At 65.7% G+C, this 19,629-nt stretch overlaps 2 protein-coding genes across 3 annotated transcripts; one reads left to right on the top strand and one right to left on the bottom strand.

Moving 5' to 3' along the window:
* Nucleotides 1-1,417: 1,417 nt before the first annotated feature.
* Nucleotides 1,418-15,049, top strand: BRD3 (bromodomain containing 3; the record flags this gene model as incomplete). Of its 2 annotated transcripts, none has more annotated exons than XM_084238797.1 (11): nucleotides 1,418-1,630; nucleotides 2,244-2,381; nucleotides 2,903-3,050; nucleotides 3,715-3,929; nucleotides 5,572-5,943; nucleotides 7,833-7,961; nucleotides 9,480-9,787; nucleotides 10,381-10,671; nucleotides 12,413-12,705; nucleotides 13,531-13,656; nucleotides 14,833-15,049. In XM_084238797.1, the coding sequence occupies 11 exons, from the start codon at nucleotides 1,418-1,420 to the stop codon at nucleotides 14,946-14,948; spliced, it is 2,349 nt and encodes a 782-aa protein (XP_084094923.1). In that variant the 3' UTR covers nucleotides 14,949-15,049. The 2 variants fall into 2 exon arrangements, with proteins under 2 accessions (XP_084094923.1, XP_084094924.1); XM_084238798.1 differs by having other exon boundaries at nucleotides 9,480-9,671; nucleotides 10,430-10,671.
* A 4,325-nt stretch (nucleotides 15,050-19,374) lies between these two features.
* On the bottom strand, nucleotides 19,375-19,629 carry BRD3OS (BRD3 opposite strand; the record flags this gene model as incomplete). The annotated part of the gene is made up of 1 exon (XM_084238814.1): nucleotides 19,375-19,629. The coding sequence occupies one exon, from the start codon at nucleotides 19,627-19,629 to the stop codon at nucleotides 19,375-19,377; it is 255 nt and encodes an 84-aa protein (XP_084094940.1).

Below are 19,629 nucleotides of genomic sequence, written 5' to 3' on the forward strand. Positions count from 1 at the left end.
GGCCCAGCCCCCACTGCCAGGGACCCACTGGCGAGGGGCCGTGACCAGTGTGGCCGCAGGGGACAGCCTCAGGTCCTGCATGGATGTGGTGTCGGGGGAACTGGGCTGGCGCCTGCCTCTGGCACTGTGCTTCTGGGGGCCGTCAGTGGGAGCTGGCCTGCCCCCCCCCCCCCCAGCTCCACGCTGGCTGGCTCACACCGGGGCTGGTGCGGTGGAGAGCATGGGGGCACCAGCTCATGCTCTCAGCACGATGTGGGGCCAGGGCCGGACAGGTGGGCGAGGGACCCTGGTGTCAGGTTGGGGACCCCTTTCTCCTCTGCTTGTGGTTGGGGGCAGGAGTAGGTCTCTGGGGAAGGCCCAGTGTGGCCTGTCTCTGTGGGGAAGACCATGCCAGTCAGTGTGGCACAGTTGCCCGCTGGCCAGGGTATGAGCTGGCAGAACTGCACGCCTGGGCACCTGGCCTGGCCCACACCGCCCCCCCTCCCTGAGGGAATGTGGGGGAGACAGCAAGGCTGAGAGTGTCCATGCGCAGGCTGTCCCAGCCTTCGACGCCAGGGGTGCGGGCAGCACCGGGCCCGGCTGGCGGCGAGGGTGCGGGGTGCTCAGTGCCTGGGATGCATCAAGAGTGGGTTGCTCCCCGGTGTTCTCAGCTAACACCAGGTTCGTGCCGGCATCGCCCTGTAGTAGCTACGTGCTGCCCGAGTTAAGCCCCCCGCCCTGGCCGGTCTGTGAAACGGGACCCTGACTTCTCTCAGGAAACGGTGGGGTTGCTGTCAGGGGCTGTCGGGATTGTTGCCCGGGCTGGGGCTGTGGCTGCAGCCACGGGTACCCGGTGACCCCGCAGGCGCCGCCTTCTCCGCACTCCCTATTGGCCGAGGCCCGGGCGTGTCCCGGCCCGGCCAGCATCACAAACCAGAGCTGGTTCTCGTGGTGATGATGGAACCTCCCTCCCTCACGGGAGCTCGGGCCACACTGGCTCCGGGGGCGCTCTGCCAGCGCTCGACTCTGCCAGGTCTCTCTGTGGGAGCTGCCCCCCCCGCCCAGGACTCGCCCGGCAAGACTGGTGCAGAGTCAGACCCCGACGCAGGCGCCCAGGGGCCGCATCCCTGCCCCCCACCTGTCCCGGGTGCTCCCGCCCTGGCACCGCCCACTTGCTAAGTGGGTACCCCTTGTGCTGTTCCTCCCTCCCCAGGAGGTAGGTGTGGTGGCTTTGTGACAGTGAGGGGCGGCCGGACGTTGCTGACCTGGCCGTGTGGTGCCCACACAGGGGCTGGGGGTGACTGGCCTGTTTCTGCCGTTCAGGTGCTGCCTGGCTGGACCCAGAGACGGGATGTGGCGCCGCCTCGGGGAGCACAGAGCCAGCCAGGGCCCCGCCGTGCTGCGGCTGTGACGGCCAGTGAGCGAGCGCGCCTGGAGGATGTCCACCCCCGCCGCGGTCGCCCCTGCGGGCCTCCCGGCGGCCGCTGGCCCCGTGAACCCGCCCCCACCAGAGGTCTCCAACCCCGCCAAGCCGGGCCGCAAGACCAACCAGCTGCAGTACATGCAGAACGTGGTGGTGAAGACGCTTTGGAAGCACCAGTTTGCCTGGCCCTTCTACCAGCCCGTGGACGCCATCAAGCTGAACCTGCCCGTGAGTCGCTGTGCTCCGGCCCGGGTTCCTGGCTCCCAGGGAGCCCGCGGAGCGGCTGGCCAGCTGTCCCACAGTGGCCAGGGCGCAGAAGGGCTGCTTAGGGACGTGGGTGGGGGGAGGCAGGAGTTGGGGAGGAGCCTTCCCACGGTGGGGAAGAGGCAGGCAGCGATGGGGGCGGGAGGGGCTCTGGCACCCCCCCCGCCCGCCCCCCCCCCCCGCAGGCTGTGGCGCCGACCGGAGTGCGGCTCAGTGGGCTGAGGCCACTTTCCAGGCACTGCTGCCCAGCCGCATGCTCAGTGCCGTTGTGCCCCCCACAGAAACTTCAGGCAGCCTGGGCTCCGGGCCCACTTTGGCACCTGGGCAAGGCTTGGATCTAGGAGGGGACTTGGCCCATCGCCACAGCTCCGTGTGCCCCCGAGACCCTCCCCACACCCAGAGCCTTGCAGAAGTGTTTTGGCAGGGGTGGGGAGCTGGCCGCTGCTGACCCCAGATGGCGCGCCCTGCCGTCGTGACAGAGGCTGCCTGCACCCCAGCCCCCTGTCCAGCCTGCTCAGAGGCCCTGTCTAGTCCTCACGCTTGGAAACTGGTAACACTTCCGATGTCTCTTTCCTAGGATTATCATAAGATTATTAAAAACCCCATGGATATGGGGACTATCAAGAAGAGACTAGAAAGCAGCTATTACTGGAGCGCGAGCGAGTGCATGCAGGACTTCAACACCATGTTTACAAATTGCTACATTTATAACAAGGTGAGCTGCTGGGGCTGGGTGGGTGATGCTGGGGCAGTGCCTGGGGGGGGGGGTCTCCCGCTGATGCTCCACCCTCCGGGCCACGGTGTCCAAAGGCATGTCCCTCATGCTGCCCGCCTTTGAGGCCCAGCCCCAGAAAGGAGCAGGTAGGTGCTCACCCCACACTTAGCAGCGCCCGCAGACATTGAAAGGTCCCGACAGCGCGGGCGGGATGCCGAGGCCCCCTGCGCCAGCCCAGGACACAGCCACCTGCAGAGGCCGGCAGGGTGGGCCTTGCTGGCAGGGCATCTTGGGGGGTTCCCCAGAAGCTTGGCTTGGTGGGGTTTTCTTTTCCCCAGTAGTGACCTGATGGCCACTCTCCCCGTTGGGTGGAGTGAAGGGTTTTGTCTTTAGTCTCCAGGCTTCTCTGGGTCCTCCCCGAGGTCTCCAACTGGAATGGCGCCTTCTCTTGGCCACCCGTGCTGCCTTCTGCGCTGCTGGCCCACTCCGACGTGTAACCTTGGTTCTCCCTGTGTCCTCAGCCCACAGATGACATAGTGCTAATGGCCCAAGCCTTAGAGAAGATATTTCTGCAGAAAGTAGCCCAGATGCCCCAGGAGGAAGTGGAGTTACTGCCCCCTGCTCCGAAGGGCAAAGGCCGGAAGCCCGCTGCGGGATCCCAGAGTGCAGGTAAGGGGACAGGTGGGCAGCCTCGCCTGCGAACCACGCGGGACAGGCTCAGGGAGCCAGGACCTAGTGGTGGCAGTGGGCACCTGGTGGCTACAGAAAGGGGCTGGCGGGCTCTCCTGATCCATGCTGCGCCCCCAGTCCCACTCTCAGGCTGCCTCTCCCGGAGGCCCAGGAGGGAGCTGGGCTGTCCTTTGTTCCATCTGGAACTGTGCCCCTTTGGCTCGTGACAGGAGGGGCTCGTTGTTACCTGTCCAGGTGGGATGAGGGTGAGGACCACCTGGTCAGGAATGGGATGTGTCCCGAAGGAGAGGCTGGCGGGTGGATGGCCAGTGCCGCTGGCTCCCTGGGTGGGTGCGCACAGGGATGGCTCAGCTGGTTACTGAGTGCCCAGGCGTCGGGGGCACAGGCCTGGCTCTGCCTCCCAGCCCATCCCATCCGTGCGCAGGCTGACTCTGGTCTTCGGCTGGCAGGGAGTGGACATCTATCTGCTTGGCGAGCAGCCCCGGCAGTGTCCAAAGACATAGGGCCGGGGTCCTGGAGGGGTTCTTCCAGCCCCTGTGTGCTCTGGCTGGGGAGGACTGTCCAGGAAGCTCTGGAAGCCTTGGGGTTCAGGCTTTCCGACTGGCAGTGCCCGCATGCTCAGCCTTCCTTCCTTGTCTTCAAGGAACGCAGCAGGTGGCGGCCGTGTCCTCTGTCTCCCCGGCGACCCCCTTCCAGAGCGTCCCCCCCACGGTCTCCCAGACGCCTGTCATTGCCGCCACCCCAGTGCCAACCATTACCGCAAACGTCACGTCAGTCCCTGTGCCCCCAGCCGCTGTCGCCCCTCCTCCCACGACACCCGTCATCCCCGTGGTCCCACCCACGCCGCCCGTTGTCAAGGTGAGTGTCCCTGGGGCGTGAGGCCCAGGTCTGCCGCCTTCTGGGGGCATCCACCGCTGGTTGGCGTCCGGGCCTCAGTACACAGAGCGCGTTCTGGGCCCGGGGACCGGCCGGCGTCCTGGCCGACATGGAGACCGGGGCTCAGGGAGCTGAAGGTCGCACAGCTGGTGAGGGCGGGCCACAGTGAACCCCGGCCCACTGGCCCGGAGCCCTGGCCTTGCAGCAGGCGGCCAGGGTGGTGGGAAAGCGTGGGGGAGGAGGGGTGCTGCCCGGATGTCCGGCCGGCGGCCCAGCGGGCAGTGGCCAGCTGCGCTTGGCTGGGTGCCCGGGGTGCCGGCTCTCGCCCCACGGCTCCGCTGCCCCGCGCCCCCATTTGCGAGCGCCTGCACGTCCACCCCTGCTTGCTGGGAGCTGCTCACGGCAGGGCCTGTCCAGGCTGCGTCCGGGTTGGAGGGCGCCCCTGCGAGGACGGTGTGTCCCTTCCCGGGGGCTGTTGCCCGGCACTGACGTGTGTCATCTTCTCCAATTTGACCCTCACAGCGACCCCCTGGGGCAGCAGTCCTTGCCCCTCTTACAGATGAGGAAGCAGGCGCTCAGAGGGGTTAAGTGACTCCCAAGGTAAACGCCGCCTGCCTTGCTTCCCCGGCCTCGCTGCCTGCGCCCGGCGGCGCCCAACAGGCCACCCTACCCGGCGCCCGCGGGTCCCGGAGCATGTCCCGTTTGCCATGGCCAGAAAAGCCCTGGGCCCTCTGTGGCACGCGCTTGGCATCTGTGGTGCCGGTCCGGTGTCTGGAGAGCTCGCTGGGCCCTGTCGGCAGGGGTGGCGGCCTGGCTGGGCAGTGACCTTGGTGGCGCTCTGGCAGCTGGCCCTGCGAGGCCATTGGTCTGGACCTTGGGGTTGCCCAAGCTGAGAGGGATTGTCCTCAGGGCGGGCTGTCCCTGGTGCCAGAGAGACCCCTGGGCAGGGCCGTGGACACCCGCTCTCACGTGATGGCCGCGGCCCCTACAAGCGTCTGCCCGGGACATACCCACAGGGGCCCTGTCGGTCAGTCAGAGGTCTCCTCCTGGCAAGCACAGGCCGCTGCTCACTCCCCCGGCCCTGGGCCCGGCCACCGCTGCCGCTGCCTCCGCTTGGGTCTCCTCCCATGGCCACTGCTCGGCCGCTGCATGCGCGTCCTGCTCAGCTGCCGCAGTCCCCAAGCAGCTGCTTGGAGGCCCCGGTCTGGGGCATGCCCCTGGCCTGTGAGAGCAGCGACTCCCTCTTGGCTCTGCTGTCCCCAAGCCCAGGCCCTGCTCAGTGACCGCCTCGGCCACGCTTGTCTTCTGCGCCCGGGTGCGGCTGCTTAGGGTGCTGGCCAGGGCCAGCGTGCCGCATGCTACACTGCGCTGTGGCCCACCATGGCCTGGGGCCTGGGGCCTGGGGGGGCCCTCGGAGCCCTGGGCAGGCCGGGAAAACCACCACCAGCTGTGTGACCTTGGGCGACGCGGCCCTCTGAGCCTCTGGGTTCTCTGTTCCGAGGGACATGGGGGCGGGGGTGGCCTGCATGTCATCGCTTTGCCTGGTGCCTGGCAGAGGGTCGCCGCGGCGGCGCCCCAGCTCAGCGGTGCAGGCCTGGGCTCACCGCCGGCTCCGCTTTTGCAGAAGAAGGGCGTGAAGCGGAAAGCGGATACCACCACACCCACCACGTCGGCCATCACTGCTGGCCGCAGCGAGTCACCCCCGCCGCTCTCGGACCCCAAGCAGGCCAAGGTGGTGGCGCGGCGGGAGAGCGGGGGCCGCCCCATCAAGCCGCCTAGGAAGGACCTAGAGGACGGCGAGGTGCCGCAGCACGCGGGCAAGCGGGGCAAGCTCTCCGAGCACCTGCGGCACTGCGACAGCATCCTCAAGGAGATGCTGTCCAAGAAGCACGCGGCCTATGCCTGGCCCTTCTACAAGCCCGTGGACGCTGAGGCCCTGGAGCTGCACGACTACCACGACATCATCAAGCACCCCATGGACCTCAGCACCGTCAAGGTACGCACGTCCCCTGTGGGGCGCTGGGGCGGGCGGGGCTGCGGCCGAGGGCGGTTCCCGCTGGGTCTGGTCTTAGTCCTTCCTTGCCGTCCTCCTTCGGGGGCGTCTGTAGACGTCTAGTCTCCGGCAAAGCAGTGTTTTGGGGTGATCCCCTTTTCTGGGGGTGGGGCAGAGCTGATACCAGGAGCCTGGCCTCCCAGCCCCCATGTTGGGGCCTTCCCTTGTGCAGGGTCCTCTCCCTGGTGTCTTCCAGGTCACGGATACCTGGGCCACCGACTGGAGTGGGGCAGGGAGGGAGGGCCGCGGCCTGGGTGAGAGTGGGTGCCCGAGGGGCTGCCCTGCATGGCGGCAGGTGGGCCCACCGCACCTGCCCAGGAGCTCCGAGCCGCCCGTCGGCCCAGCCGGTGTCCTGAGGCGCGAGCTCCTCCGCAGCCCGGGATGCGTCCCCCAAAGGGGAAGCGTCTCCCACTGGCGGGCCTGACCGCGGATGCCGGTCTCGTCTCCCTTTTGTCTCTCATGGAAGCCTTCCCGGGGGTCAGCGCGGACTTCAGGGGCTGGACGGGTCCCCGGGGCGGGGGAAGGCGGGGACCCGGTGGGCCTCAGCTCCACCTCTGCCCCGCTGGGCCACCGGCCGGGGAGCTGGCCTGAGCGTCATCCTGCCCTGTGCGGGCACAGCTGGCCGCTAGGGGTCTCGTCCCACGCAGGCACCCTCCTGTCACCCAGCCACTTCCACCTGGGTGAGCGAAGCGCAGGTTGGGGGGGCCAGCTCTTTTCCGGAAGGGCTTTCTGCTTCTGGGCTGGTCCCTCCGCACCCGTCACCCCAGCTGTGGCAGGTTGGTTTGGGGTGGCGGGAACCCCTCCCAGCTGCTCTCAGGACAGTGCTGTGTTCCATTTGGGGCTTGTGGGGCCCTGCTCAGCCCCCACACAGACGGCTGTGTCCATCTCCACGCTCCCCCTGAGCACCCCCAGCGTGGGGGCTGCTGAGCCGGCTGTGGGAAGGAGTGGACCGCCTCTGCCTGCTGTTACAAATGGGAAAACTAAGGCGGGGGCGGGGGGTGTTGGTGAGCTCGCTGTCCAGGCTGGTCCTCAGCCCTGCCCGCAGCTCCGACTACCTTGGCTGAGTCGCCGAGGAACAGGGTCATTGCTGGTGGGGGCGACTGCGTTGACCCCATGTTGATCTTGAGGTGCTTGCCCCCCCATTTACGATGGAAGAGACTGAGGCTAGAAGGGGGCCTGACGGAGAGGCGCCCGGGCCTGCCCACACAGTGGCTGTGGCCTTGGCAGGTGGGGGTGCTGGGGCCAGCGCCGCCCTGGGCATTTTTTCTTGGATGCCAGAAGCATCGGGGGCCGTGAGGCGGGCGGGTGGGCGGCCCCTGCTGGTTCCCGCTCCAGTGTGGGGTCTGAAAGGGACATACGTGCTCACATCACCCTGCCACCCCCAGGAGGCCCTCTCCTGCCGTGAGTCACCCCACGTTACCCTGTTTGTTCCCGTGCCTGTCCTGGAAGTGCTCGGGGTCGAGCTAGGACGACAGGCTGGGAACCCCTCAGAGTCACAGGCTGTGTCCATGTGGCCTCCAGCTGGGCCCCGGGTGGGGCCATGAGAGCCAGAGCCACGCAGCCTGAGCGCTGCCGGGGGCTCTCGGGCGGGACAGGGTGTCCGGCCGCCGTCAGCGCTCCGTGGAAATGGAAGCGACACACAGGGTCTGGGCTCCCGACGTGCTGTCCTGCTGCAGACGGTGGCACCCCCAGCCCAAGGACGACCCGGACCTGTCCCGGCTGGGGCTCTGCCCTGTCTCTGCCCACTGGGGTGCTGTCCGGAGGCATTCCCAGAGGCTCGCGCTGTCCTCCCTGGGCCGGGCGCCCTCACGCCCCCGTGCTGTGTGTTGCAGAAGAAGATGGACAGCCGGGAGTATCCCGACGCGCAGGGCTTCGCCGCCGACATCCGGTTGATGTTCTCCAACTGCTACAAGTACAACCCCCCGGACCACGAGGTGGTGGCCATGGCCAGGCGGCTGCAGGTGTGTGGGCCCCTGCGGTGGGGTCTGGACGGGGTGGGCAGTGGGCGGGCGTGTCTGGGCAGGAGGGAGAGGGACAGGCCCCGGCCAGCGGGCTTCCTGGGGAGGTGTCAGGTGGCCCCCGTCTGTGCCTTTTATGCTCGGATGGCAGAAGTGCCTGACCTGTGGGGGGAAGCATGGGTGTCGCCATAGGAGCCAGGGTTCAGGTTGGCCTTTGCGCACATGGGGCTGACGGATCTGTGTTGGGGCATGTGTGCGTGTGCCCCATCCCTCTGCCGTCAGCGCAGACTGCTGTCCTCCTGGAGGGCCGGGCTGTGTTGGGAAGAGCGGCCCCGCGCGCGGGACGCTGTGCCACCAGGATCTTGTCCTTCAGGACACAGAAAGTTGTGGCCGGATATCCTTCTCCTGACCTGTTTCGTTGGACAGGAGCTGGAATGTTCTCTGGACTTTCCAGCCCCTGGCCCAGCCTGTTCGGAAGCCCCGTGCGGGAACCGGCAGGTTGACCGTGATGCCCGGGGCAGGCAAGGGCCCCAGAGTAGCCCTGCCCACTGCAGGTGCTGCTGGTATTCCTGGTCTCCTGGCCTTGGCCCCAGTGCCATCCGCCACCCCCTCTGTGTGCTGGCCCCCATCCGGATGTGGCGGACCATTCGTGGGTCCCATCTGCCTGGTGACACCCCAGAACCATGGCTTTGCCCCAAGACCCTACCTGCTGCCTTGAACTCCCCAGGATTCGCGACTGTGGTGGGGTCCGGAAGCGGTTGATCTCGGCCTGGGCCGAACACGGACATGGCACAGGCAGGCCTGCAGTGCCCACCCCGTTCCGACAGCAGATCTCTGCGGTGGGGGTGTAGCCAGAGTCCCAGCTCCTCCAGGCGGGCCGGGGTCAGCGCCCGCAGCCTTGTGGGGACGCCCTGCAGGTCATTGTGCCCCTGGGTGTGGCTTTGCCCCAAAAGGAGGGTCTGGGGGCCCAGGCCCCACGCCAGGCACCTGTTCAGTGGGGTTACAGCTTTTGTGTGTAAACCCTGGAGGTTCAGGTGAACAAACTTGGTGGAGTGTGGCCTCACCCCACGGCATGGCGGGCACCCCACACCCAGACGACATTTCGGAGAACCTGCCCCAGGGGCCGACAGGGCCAGTGAGACGGACAAGCCTTGGCCAAGTAAGGCCAAGGGCAACACAGGGTGCATAAATGGGGCAGTGTCGCAGCTCCAAGACCCCTGTGCTGGGTGCCCCAAGGCTCTGCGCTCAAAGGCAGACACTCCTGTGGGCTCCAGGGCGGCCACCTGGAAGCGTCCACGCGTCCACAGATGACCGTGCAGGTCAGGGGTCTCCTCAGAGATGACCAGGCCTGTGACTGCTTCCCTGTGTCCCCTGCCCTGGATCCTCGGAGGGCCAGCTGGGCGGCCCATGCAGGGCCTGGTTTTCCAGCAGCTGCTGGCGGGCTCTGAGGGCGTCTGTGGAAGTGGTCCCCCGGGGGGCCCCCGGGGCCGGCAGAAGCTCAGGTGCCCTGCTCTCCCGCAGGACGTGTTTGAGATGCGGTTTGCCAAGATGCCGGACGAGCCGGCGGAGGCGCCTGCACTGCCCGCCCCCGTGGCCCCCGCTGCCAGCAAGGGCACGGAGAGCGGTCGCAGCAGCCAGGAGAGCTCCTCCGACTCGGGCAGCTCGGACTCGGAAGAGGAGCGGGCCACGCGGCTGGCGGAGCTGCAGGAGCAGGTGAGGCCTCCTTGGGGGCTGCCCCACCAGCTGGGCGGCCCTGGGCCGGGGCACACGGCCCGCCTACATCATATACCCCGGAGGCCCGGCGGCCTGGCTGCTCTCCCGGCTCCAGGGTGGTCTGGGAAACAGGCAGAACCCTGAAGTCTGCCCAGAATGAGGCCTTTGGCCTCGGACCACCCCCTCTGCTGTCCTCTATGCGAGGTGGACGAGCTCTGTTCTCGGAGTGGTTTTGCGGAATCATGAAAAGTTGCGTGTGGCTTTCATTGAGGCCTGTTGTGCAGCCAGCGTGCTGGGGCCTGGGCTGGGAAGAGGCGCGGAGGTGGCCTGGCCCGGCCCGGCCTGGTGGAGATGGCTGCAGGGACACCAGTTTCCCATGCGCTGGAGGCCCAGACCCCCATCCTCACCTGGAGGCAGGGCTCACGGTGGCCCCCACTGCCACCCAGCTGGGTGGTGCTCCTTGCTGGCTGGGATCATGACCCTGCGGGCCTGCTGCGGACACCAGGTGGCTTCCTCGAGGTGCTGTCGAGGTCGGCATGCAGGCCTAGCCTGACCGCTGGAGAAACAGGAGCCAATAGGAGAAGCGCCAGCCGCCGCCCGCGCCCCCGCGTCTCACCCAGTCGCCCCCGTCCTGGAGCAGCTCCTGACCCCCACTTCCCGGGAGGTCCGGCATGTCCTGATGGGGGGGCAAGTGGCCAGCCTGTCTGAGCTCCCACTCACTCCCCGCCGGTGCCTGCACGGCTGCTGCTCTCTTCCAGCTGAAGGCCGTGCACGAGCAGTTGGCTGCGCTGTCGCAGGCCCCGGTGAGCAAGCCCAAGAGAAAGAAGGAGAAGAAGGAGAAGGAGAAGAAGCGGAGGGACAGGGACCGGGACAGGGACAAGGACAGGCACAAAGTGAAGTCCGAGGACGAGAAAAAGGCCCGGGGGGCCCCGCCCGCCAAGCAGGCCCAGCAGAAGAAGGCGCCCGCCAAGAGGGCCAACAGCACCACCGCGGCCAGCAGGTGGGCCCCCGGCGGCGGGCATGGAAGGAGGGGCGTTGTCCGGGGGGCCGATGAAGCTGAGCCAAGGCCTTGGGGGACAGGGCGGGCTGGGGTGCTTGCGAAGCTGTGCTGGGCATGTGGTGGGGGTGGGGGCACCGTCCACCTGTCCAAGGGGCTGGCCTCCGGTGCAGGTGGGGAGTGGCCATGCTGCTGGCCCAGGCTTCCGCAGTGCAAGGCCACGCGACATGTTCCCTCGCTGGGCCGAGGGTTTATCTGGGGCCTCTTGGGCACCTGGTGCCCGGGCTGTTGGCGCCTGTCCCGGCCACCTCCTTGGCACTGGAACCTCGGACACAAAACCATGGACGCCAGTAGAAGGGGGTCCTGGTGGAGTTAGGGTGAGAGTGGTGCCCCAAAGGGCTGAGATTCGGGGCAAGGTTGGTGGGGGCTGCCGGGTGGGCTGGCTCTGCTGCATGCATCTCGCTCTGAGGGCATGAAGGGGAGTCTGTGATGTGGTCAAGCTGGACAGTCACCTCCTGGCTGCTGTGGAGGTGGGGACAGTGGGAGGCCAGCATGGAAGGGGCGCCTCTTTGGAGGGGTTGTGGGAATACAGGCGCAAGAGGTCTGGGGGATGGTGGAGGTGGGAGCAGTGGCTTGGAGGCCCCTCTGGGGGCACAGAGGCCAGACCCAGGCGCCTGGAGGTGGAAGGAGCCTGTGGAACTGGGCGCTTGGAGCCTGGCTTGTGCCATCGCGGCTTCCCGAGGTCGGGGCTGAGGCCACTGCCTGAGGCTTCCCTTCCCGGTAAGCCTCGGAGCCGCGCAGCCAGCCAGCTGCGGTTTACGCTCTGCCCCTGCGTTTCGATGGGTCATCTCAGGATTCCTTCTCATTTTTTTTTGACCAAGGGGTACTTAGCTCCTAAAATACTGGAAAGTTTTTCCAGATAATCCTTGGCTGTTGACTTTTAATTTTGTGAAAAACATACTTTGACGTCAAGACGTTGAAGCCTGCCGTGCCGCTGTGGCGTACTTCACAGCCCAGAGCAGGGTTGTCGGGGCGAGGGCCCCACGTGCGCGTGGAAGGGAGGCGTCCGCCTGCTGCCGGGGGCCGTGGCACGGCGTCGGGAGCTGCGTGTCCTGCCAGGCAGGGACCCCAGGTGCTCGCGGGTAGTGGTGTCAGGGCTGCTCGCTACAGCGTGTGCGTGGCGGGCTGTGTGCGGAGGCGGGAGGACTTGCTGTGTCCGCCGCGTTGTTCCTGTGACTCCGCTTGGGGAGGGCGGTCAGCTGAGCCCGCTCTCCGCGCCCCTCCTCCCGACGATCGCCCCTTCCCAAGTCCGCCTTGTGAAAGGCTGGGCCAGCCCCTCCGGCTCCTGCTGGTCAGCACCGTCCAGCGCTCCTGTCAGGTTGCAGCGGGGCTTGTGGGCAGTGTCCCGGCCGGCCACCTCGGTCTCTGGGTGTTTCGACCACTCACGTGAACGCGCTCCCTGAAGACTCGACCCAGCCCCGCGTCCTCCCGCCGGCCTCTGTTGGAGCGCGGGGGTCAGTCTTGGCCTGTGGAGCTCCAGGTGCCTGGGCCGTGGCGGGGAGTTGACTGCTGCCGCCGCGCCCGGCCAGCGCCCAGAAGCCCACCTGTTCTGGCCCCTCCGGGCTGCCTAGCTGTTCCAGTGGGGGTGCCCCTTGGGGCAACCCTGGGTTCCAAGCCGGGCCCTGGGGAGGGGGTGCCTGCCAGAGGGGGCCCCTGCCACAAGGCCCCCTGCCTTCTCCCTCAGACAGCCGAAGAAGGGCGGCAAGCAGGCCTCCGCCCCCTACGACTCGGAGGAGGAGGAGGAGGGCCTGCCCATGAGCTACGACGAGAAGCGGCAGCTCAGCCTGGACATCAACCGGCTGCCCGGGGAGAAGCTGGGCCGTGTGGTGCACATCATCCAGTCCCGCGAGCCCTCGCTCAGGGACTCCAACCCCGACGAGATCGAGATAGACTTCGAGACTCTGAAGCCCACCACCCTGCGGGAGCTGGAGCGCTATGTCAAGTCCTGTCTGCAGAAAAAGCAGAGGAAGCCGTTCTGTAAGTGGCGGCAGGGTGCTGGCAGCCCCTCGCCCTCCCTGCCGACCAACCCCCACTCCTCTGGTGCCCAGGCGGGCCGAAGGCCAGGCAACTCTGGGAGAGGACGCTGCCCCCCCACTTCTGCCTGGTCAGCGGGTGCCGCCGTGGGGCTGAGCCCCCTCCTCTGCTCTGGGTGGGGCACATGGTGTCTTCACCAGGCCAGAATGGACCCCTGAGCAGCCCCCTGTCCCCTGTGTTCGAGCACCACGACGGCCCTGCCCTAACCCTCCACCGTCCCTTACCGGGCCAGGCCATAGGCTTTTGGCTGGGCTCAAGGCTCGAGAGTCAGGGCCTCCCGTGGGACACCGGCATCGGCCTGTGCTACCTCTAGTGTCGCATAGGGCAGCCTGGCCTCCCCGGCAGGAATGTGCCTGGGCCAGTGGCTCTTGGGGTGTAGCCTGGCAGTGGACATGGCTGAGGCCCTGGGGGGTGTCCCTGAGCCTGATGTGGCTCCTGGTACACACGGTCTATGCTGGCTGAGGGGCAGTGCTCTCTCCTGGATGGCACGCCACCTGGCCCCCTGCAGGCAGGCCTGTATGACCTTGGTGGGGGGGTCATGTGCTGGGTCACAGCCAGCTCAGGGCCCTGCGAAGCCGAGGGAGAGCCATAGTCCAGGGAGAGGATAGCTGAGCGGGCAGGGTGTGCTTCAGGTGTCCACGGGGCCGCCAGCCATGACCTGCGGGCAGCTCGGCAGTTCTGGGATCAGCGAGGCTTTGCTGGTGCAGAAGGCGGCCTGGGCACTCAGGCGGCCGCCCGCCCTGGCTCATGCCCCGTGTTGCCCCACAGCCACCAGTGGGAAGAAGCAGGCGGCCAAGTCGAAGGAGGAGCTCGCTCAGGAAAAGAAAAAGGAGCTGGAGAAGCGGTTGCAGGACGTCAGCGGGCAGCTCAACAACAAGAAGCTGGCCAAGAAAGGTGCCTGCCCGCTTGTGCCCTGCGCCCCATACCCTGCGCTTCCCTCTGCCCCCAGAGGTGGGGCCCCAGTGGAGGGCCACGGTTCTGGACCCCCGAGACCCTCAGCACTGCAAACAGGGCCCCCAGCCCGGCCCTGTGGGGGGTGGGGGCCGGCGGGAGACTTGTGCTTCCTGGGAGGGCCCAGCTGGGGCCTCAGGGAGCCTGGGTCAGCGGGATGGTCTGGCTGTGCCCCAGCACTTTGCGCTCCCCGCACTTTGATAGGTGGGGAAGAGGCTCAGACTCGCGCCCCTGAGCCTCGGTGCTGTGGGCCATGGAGCTCATGCTGGAGGAGCGGGTATTTGATTCCTGGCCTCCCATTTTGGGAGCCTGTGAAGGGACTGCGCCTGCCTTCCACCCCCAGGGGTGGCATGGCATGGGGGGCGGTCAGAGGCAGGACACGTCTATCGCTGGGCGCTGTGGCCTGTGAGGCCGGCCTGCCTGCTGTTGAGATGGCCTGGTAGCCCCGGCCCCACAGCCTGGGGTCTCAGCAGGCGGCCACGTGCCCCCTTCCGGACCACTGGCGCCTCTCAGCAGACCTTCTGCCTACCTAGCCCTGCGTCTCTGGGCAATGCTCTTAATCCTGACCCAGCTCCCCGCACTCCCTGCGTTTTCTGGCACCCGCCCTCCCATTGCCGCCCAAGTCCGCAGTTCCACTGGGTTCTGCGTGTCTGTCCATGTGGGCCCGCAGCCCCCTGCACGGTGCAGGCCTCGGTGATGGGTGAACTGGCCAGCCAGGAGGACGGCTGTCCTGCGCAGACTTCAGGCACTCGCTGGAGGGGCCCAGAACCGGAGTGTGCTCTCTCACTGTGGGCACTTGGGGGCCCCGGGGCTCAGGGCAGGCCTCTGGTGCCCTCTCCAGGGCCCCCTGGTGCTCCCTGGAGCACCCCCTCCCTGGAGGCAGTGGAGGGGCCAGCGGGCCCTGGGGCCCCACCTCAGTGACTTGGCCCCGGCAGGAGCTGTGGCCTCAGGCCCAGTTGGGGGTCCGCCTCCTGGTGCGCGCTGGCCCCCAGGGCCAGTGGGGGTGAGGGCTCCTCGCACACCAGCAGGGCGGCCTCAGCGCCCGTGGCTGATGTAGAGGCTGGCCGGGGCTGCACCGCAGTGCCTGGCCCCTCACCGCCTCTCCCCCTGTCTCCCCAGAGAAGCCGGGCTCTGCGTCGTCGGGAGGCCCGTCCCGCCTCAGCAGCAGCTCCTCCTCCGAGTCCGGGAGCAGCAGTTCCAGCGGGTCCAGCTCGGACAGCAGCGACTCGGAGTGACCCGGGCCGCCGGCCATGCCCGCCTGCTGCCGCGCCCTGTCTGGTCAATACACGGCTTTTGCCCACGGCTGCGGGTTGCCTGTTCATTCAGTGTTAGGCCCCTCCCCGTCTTCGCGCCCCGTCGGGCCTGCTCCGTGCGGGCTCGTGAGGCACAGCGCACGGGCTGTCGTTCCCCGTGACCACATCCAGCTGCGGAGAGGGCCCCGCCCGCCGCCGGGACGCGCTGGGGCGCCAGGCTCAGGGGGGTCCCGCAGCCGCCCGCCCGGCCGGCCGGCCCCTCCAGGAGGATTCGGCCCGAGGAAAGGCCTCAGCTGGTACTGTATCTGGAAGCTGTTAGCGCTGCAAACGGGCGTCGCCCAGGCCGGCCACCGAGGACAGGGCCCCGGGGGCGCGAGCCAGGCGCAGGTCTGCGTACACTGAAACTTTTACCTCAACTTAAAAAAAGAAGAAAAGATTAAAAAAAAAAGGAGACTTTTTTATAAGGTTCAGCGATTTTCTACGCGAGTCCTGCCCGACGTGTGTCCCCGTCGTGAGCGCCGCCGCACTCCAGACCGACCTCCCGATCTCGTGTATATATGAACGCTTTATTTATTAACATCATTGGTCATTTTTTAAAAAAAAAAGAAAAGAAAAAACAGCAAAAGAAATGCATTGGCGGCGGCGCAGGCCCGGTGCTGGGGCCGCGGTCCAGGTGCTCCCGGCGGTGCTGCCCGCAGGCCGCCCGTCTCTGTTCTGTGTGTGTGTGAGACTTGGAGACTCAGTGCAGGCAACTTCCAGCGCAGCACATCCTGATTTTTTATTTTGTTGGTTTAGTTCTTTTGTATCCACGCTGGTCTCTCTAGGACTGTTTTAAAAGAAATCATTTAGGGAACCCCAGTTATATAATATAAACTTTGTAATCTGAGAGGGGAAAAAAATGTATAGTAAATCTAAGTCTTGATTTTTTAACTTTCTATTGTAAAAAAAAAAAAATAATATACAGAGTTTAACAGAAGGTTCTGTTTGGTTTTGTTTTTCCAGAGGCCGCCCTCTGGCCTTCGAGTGCCCACGCCCCCGGCCACGCGGCCAGCCCCCTGGGCGCCTTTGCCTCTGCGCCCACGTGTCTTCCAGCAAGGGCTGTTACCAGGACTTTCTCCCCCAGGGCCTTGGGGGGGGGGTTGCTGGGTGGGGGCAGGCACAGCTTTGTCCTGCTGGAGTTCCTCTTGGGTGGAGAGCCTCAGGGTCCCAGTGGGGGACAGTGTCCAGCCGAGTCCCCCGTGCGGCTGCCCTGGCCAGACAGGACTCGGAGGGGCCTGGCATGGGGGTCCCGTTCTTCCAGCTGCTGGCGATCCTGATACTTGGTGAGTTTTGAGCCAGTTTGTTAAGCTTTTCAGCTTATAATAAAAATATAAGTGGATTTCAAACTTGCCATTGTTTAAAGTCACCCTTGTTTCTCAAAGATGTTTCTGAGCAGCTCTCGAGCGGAACACTTACCCAGGATTAAAGGAACCAGTGCCCAGAAGACGGGGCCTTAAGCGGGCTCTCACTGGCCGGCGGCGAGGTCTCAAGCCGCAAGCCGTGGAGGCCCCCCGGGGTCCCTCCGGTGGCGAAGGGTCAGCCGAGCCAGCCAGTGGCCGGGGAGACGCCTGGGCCCTGGGGGCGTCCAGAGGTGTCGCTGCCCAGCACACCCGTCCGGGAGGGCCCCTGGCCGCCTGGGCAGTGTGGGTCATGGCTGCCGTCCCGGGCTCTCTGTCCAGACCAGTGTCAGGGGCTCCCCAACCCCTGGAGGTCGGCCTGCAGGGTGCTGCTCCTCCATTTCTCTGCGCTGGGGAGACCGCAGTGGACAAGCAGTTGTCCTAGAACCACAGCGCAGCTGTCTGGAGGGCAGGGGCCCATGTGGAGCCGACTAGCCACACTCGGGGCTGGCCTAGGGAGCGCGGCAGGGCCCGGAGGCCGAGGGGGCCCTGGCCCAGCGCACTCTGGTTTCCTTTTCATTTGATTTTGGTTTGGTTCTTGGGCAACATTCATGTCTTTCACTGTCGTTTGGGGGAAACACCCCGATCAAGGTCTGCTCCATCCACCGGGGTGGGGGCCGCTGTCTGTCACGCTGGCCTAACGCTTCCGGGAAGTTTTTCTTTTTTATATTTAAAATGTTAATTTTCTGTATGATGTGCATGCAAGTTTACCGTAACTTTTCTTAAACTTTTTAGTGCCGTTTCTAGTATATTCCTGTAAATGTCAGTTACTGAAAATGAGTCCAATGGAAGTAGTTTAGCTTGTTTATTGCAATGCCGGCCTCAACACAACAGAATGAAAATGGTAGAAAGTATTCTTCGATGTCTCTGGTAATCGCGGCCCTTGTCCCGGGCATTTGTTTTGTTTTCATAATAAAAGTGGAAAAAAAAAAAAAAACCAACCCGGTCCCTGTCTGTGCCTCTTCCTGTGCCTGTGGCCCCAGCCTCAGCTGCGTGGGGAGGCTCCAGGGCTGAGTACCGGCCTGGCCAGCTGGGCAGCAGCACGCCAAGCTGCCAGAAGGGCCTCTGAGGTGCTCCTCAAGCACCTGGTCCTCAGCCGGGCAGGGGGCGCCAGGATTTTAGGGGACGTGGGTTTTGCCTTAGAAAGTTCCGGCCCCTTTTCGGACAATGCTTCTCAGGTGGCGCTGCCGCTCCGCGCCAGGGGGCATCCTGTCTGAGCCCTGCCCTGTGCCTGCCTGCGCAGGGTGGTTTCCATCGGGCCTCAGCCACCCACCAGGACAGCCACGCCAGGGGGGGTCCCGCGCCCGGGCTTCCCACCCCTCGGTACCGGCCAGCATGGGCTTCGGACGAGAGCGCGAGGCCCGAGATGACATGTTCTCATGCCAATTGCCTTCAAACCAGAGCTTTCCAGACCAGGGTCTCGGCAGGCCCACGTCCAGAGCGGACGGCATCCCATCCCCCTGTGTGGGCACCCCCCGACCGCTCCTCCAGGTCCTCAGCCCTGATGACGGGACAGGCCAGTCCACTGGTGTCCCCAGCTCCCAGCCCGGTGCCAGCTGTCCCGGGCAGCTGCCATGCACATGACTGTCACTTGCAGACTCGCCTCACAGTGCCGTCTGCCTCAGCATGGGGCTACCCCGCCTCCACCTGTGGTTAAGGTGCACTGTGCGCTCTTCCCAAGCACCACTGGACTGGAGAGCCGCCAGGAAGAGGGCAAAAGCTATGGTGGTGACTCCAGCGTAGTGCTCCCGCAGACTCGAGGCCTGGGCTCAGCGTCTCCCCAACCGCACAAGTGCTTCAGGACAGCTGACCACAGCGGTGCCAGCAGCAGAGGCGCCTGCAGCGAGAGCTCCGGGCCCTCCTGACCCCACGTGTCCCACTGGGCATTTGCCACTGGTGGTGCCGGCAGTCTGACCCAAGCACTGGTCGCTAAAGAACTTGGACGGGACATCGCGTACATCCGCGCAGGACAGGTATGCACACCCCCGGGGCTGCTGGGCAGCAGGAAGGTACCAGGGCACACTCCAGGCTGAACAGCTGAGCAAGAGGCAGAGGCGGGAGCAGGATTTGGGTATGGGGCGGTCAGAAGCCTGCGGGCTGTGCCTGGGGGTGGGGGCTGCCGTGGTGGGAGAGCCTTCTGCTGTGCTTTGTGCATTTCTGTGTGGGGTCTTAGGAATCATTAGGTACCCTGGTTATTAAAAAACAAACTGAAGGCCAAGCTACGATGCTAGAACAAACATGCAGCTAGCGCGAGGGAGGAGAGCCCCTAGGGATGTTTATTGAGAAAAGGCAAGCCCGCTTTCCCTCCGCATTGGCAGATCTACTTACGAGGGCAACATGCCCACCCAGGTGGGCCCGGACACGGTCCCCCACTGCCCACCAAGGTAAGGGGGGCTGCTGCAGGCAGGGAGCCCAGAGCGACCCCAAAGACTAGTGGAGAATCACCACAGGCAGGTGACATGACTCTTGAATAGTTCTGGTTTCCTCCATGTCTTCTGGATGCACATGGCTACAGCCTCAGTATCTGGAAACTAGAATGGGGGTACCCATGCTGCATTAGCCCCGATGGTGTGGCAAACTGACCACTGCCACCCCGCTCAAGCCGCTGTGGCCCTTCACGTGCTAGGCTGGCCCTTCCCAGGTTGCAGTCAGTGCCCAAAACGATGGACCGCTTAGCAGCCGGACTGTCAGTCTTGCTTGATTGACATCAGCGGCCAGTCCTCGTGCCCTGGGCATGCCCGCCGGCACCTGGAGGGTCAGGGTGGGCCCAGGGTTTGAAGCAGGTGCACAGATGCTGTGGAAGGGCGGGGAGCCCCGTCTGGGATCCTGGGGTCCTCACCCCACACCTGGGTCTTCATGGCCACTCTTCAGAGGACTGCTTGTCCTCCCCGCAAGGCCCCTGCATCCACAAGACTTGAAGCTGAAGGAGACGTGGCCTTTCCCTCACGGCAGGCCCAGCTCGCCCACCGCAGTCACATTATTGTGCAGAATTTGGACTGGCCTGTGTCCCGGGAGACGTTCAGCTTGTTTCTGTCGCGGACGAGGATGGCCTCGTTGCCGTACTGTGAGTACCACATGCTCCGGCTGCGGCTCAGGTAGGTCCCCCGCGGCACAGACTCCAGCTTCCGCTGCTGCTGCTGCCAGATGATCAGGGAGGTGTCCCTGTAGCGGAGCCTGGCGTGGCCTTCAGACAGGGCTCGCTCTGCCAGCGGGACGCGGCCACTCAT

This window comes from Talpa europaea (genome assembly GCF_964194135.1).
Source record: "Talpa europaea genome assembly, chromosome: 7".
NCBI lineage: Eukaryota > Metazoa > Chordata > Mammalia > Eulipotyphla > Talpidae > Talpa > Talpa europaea.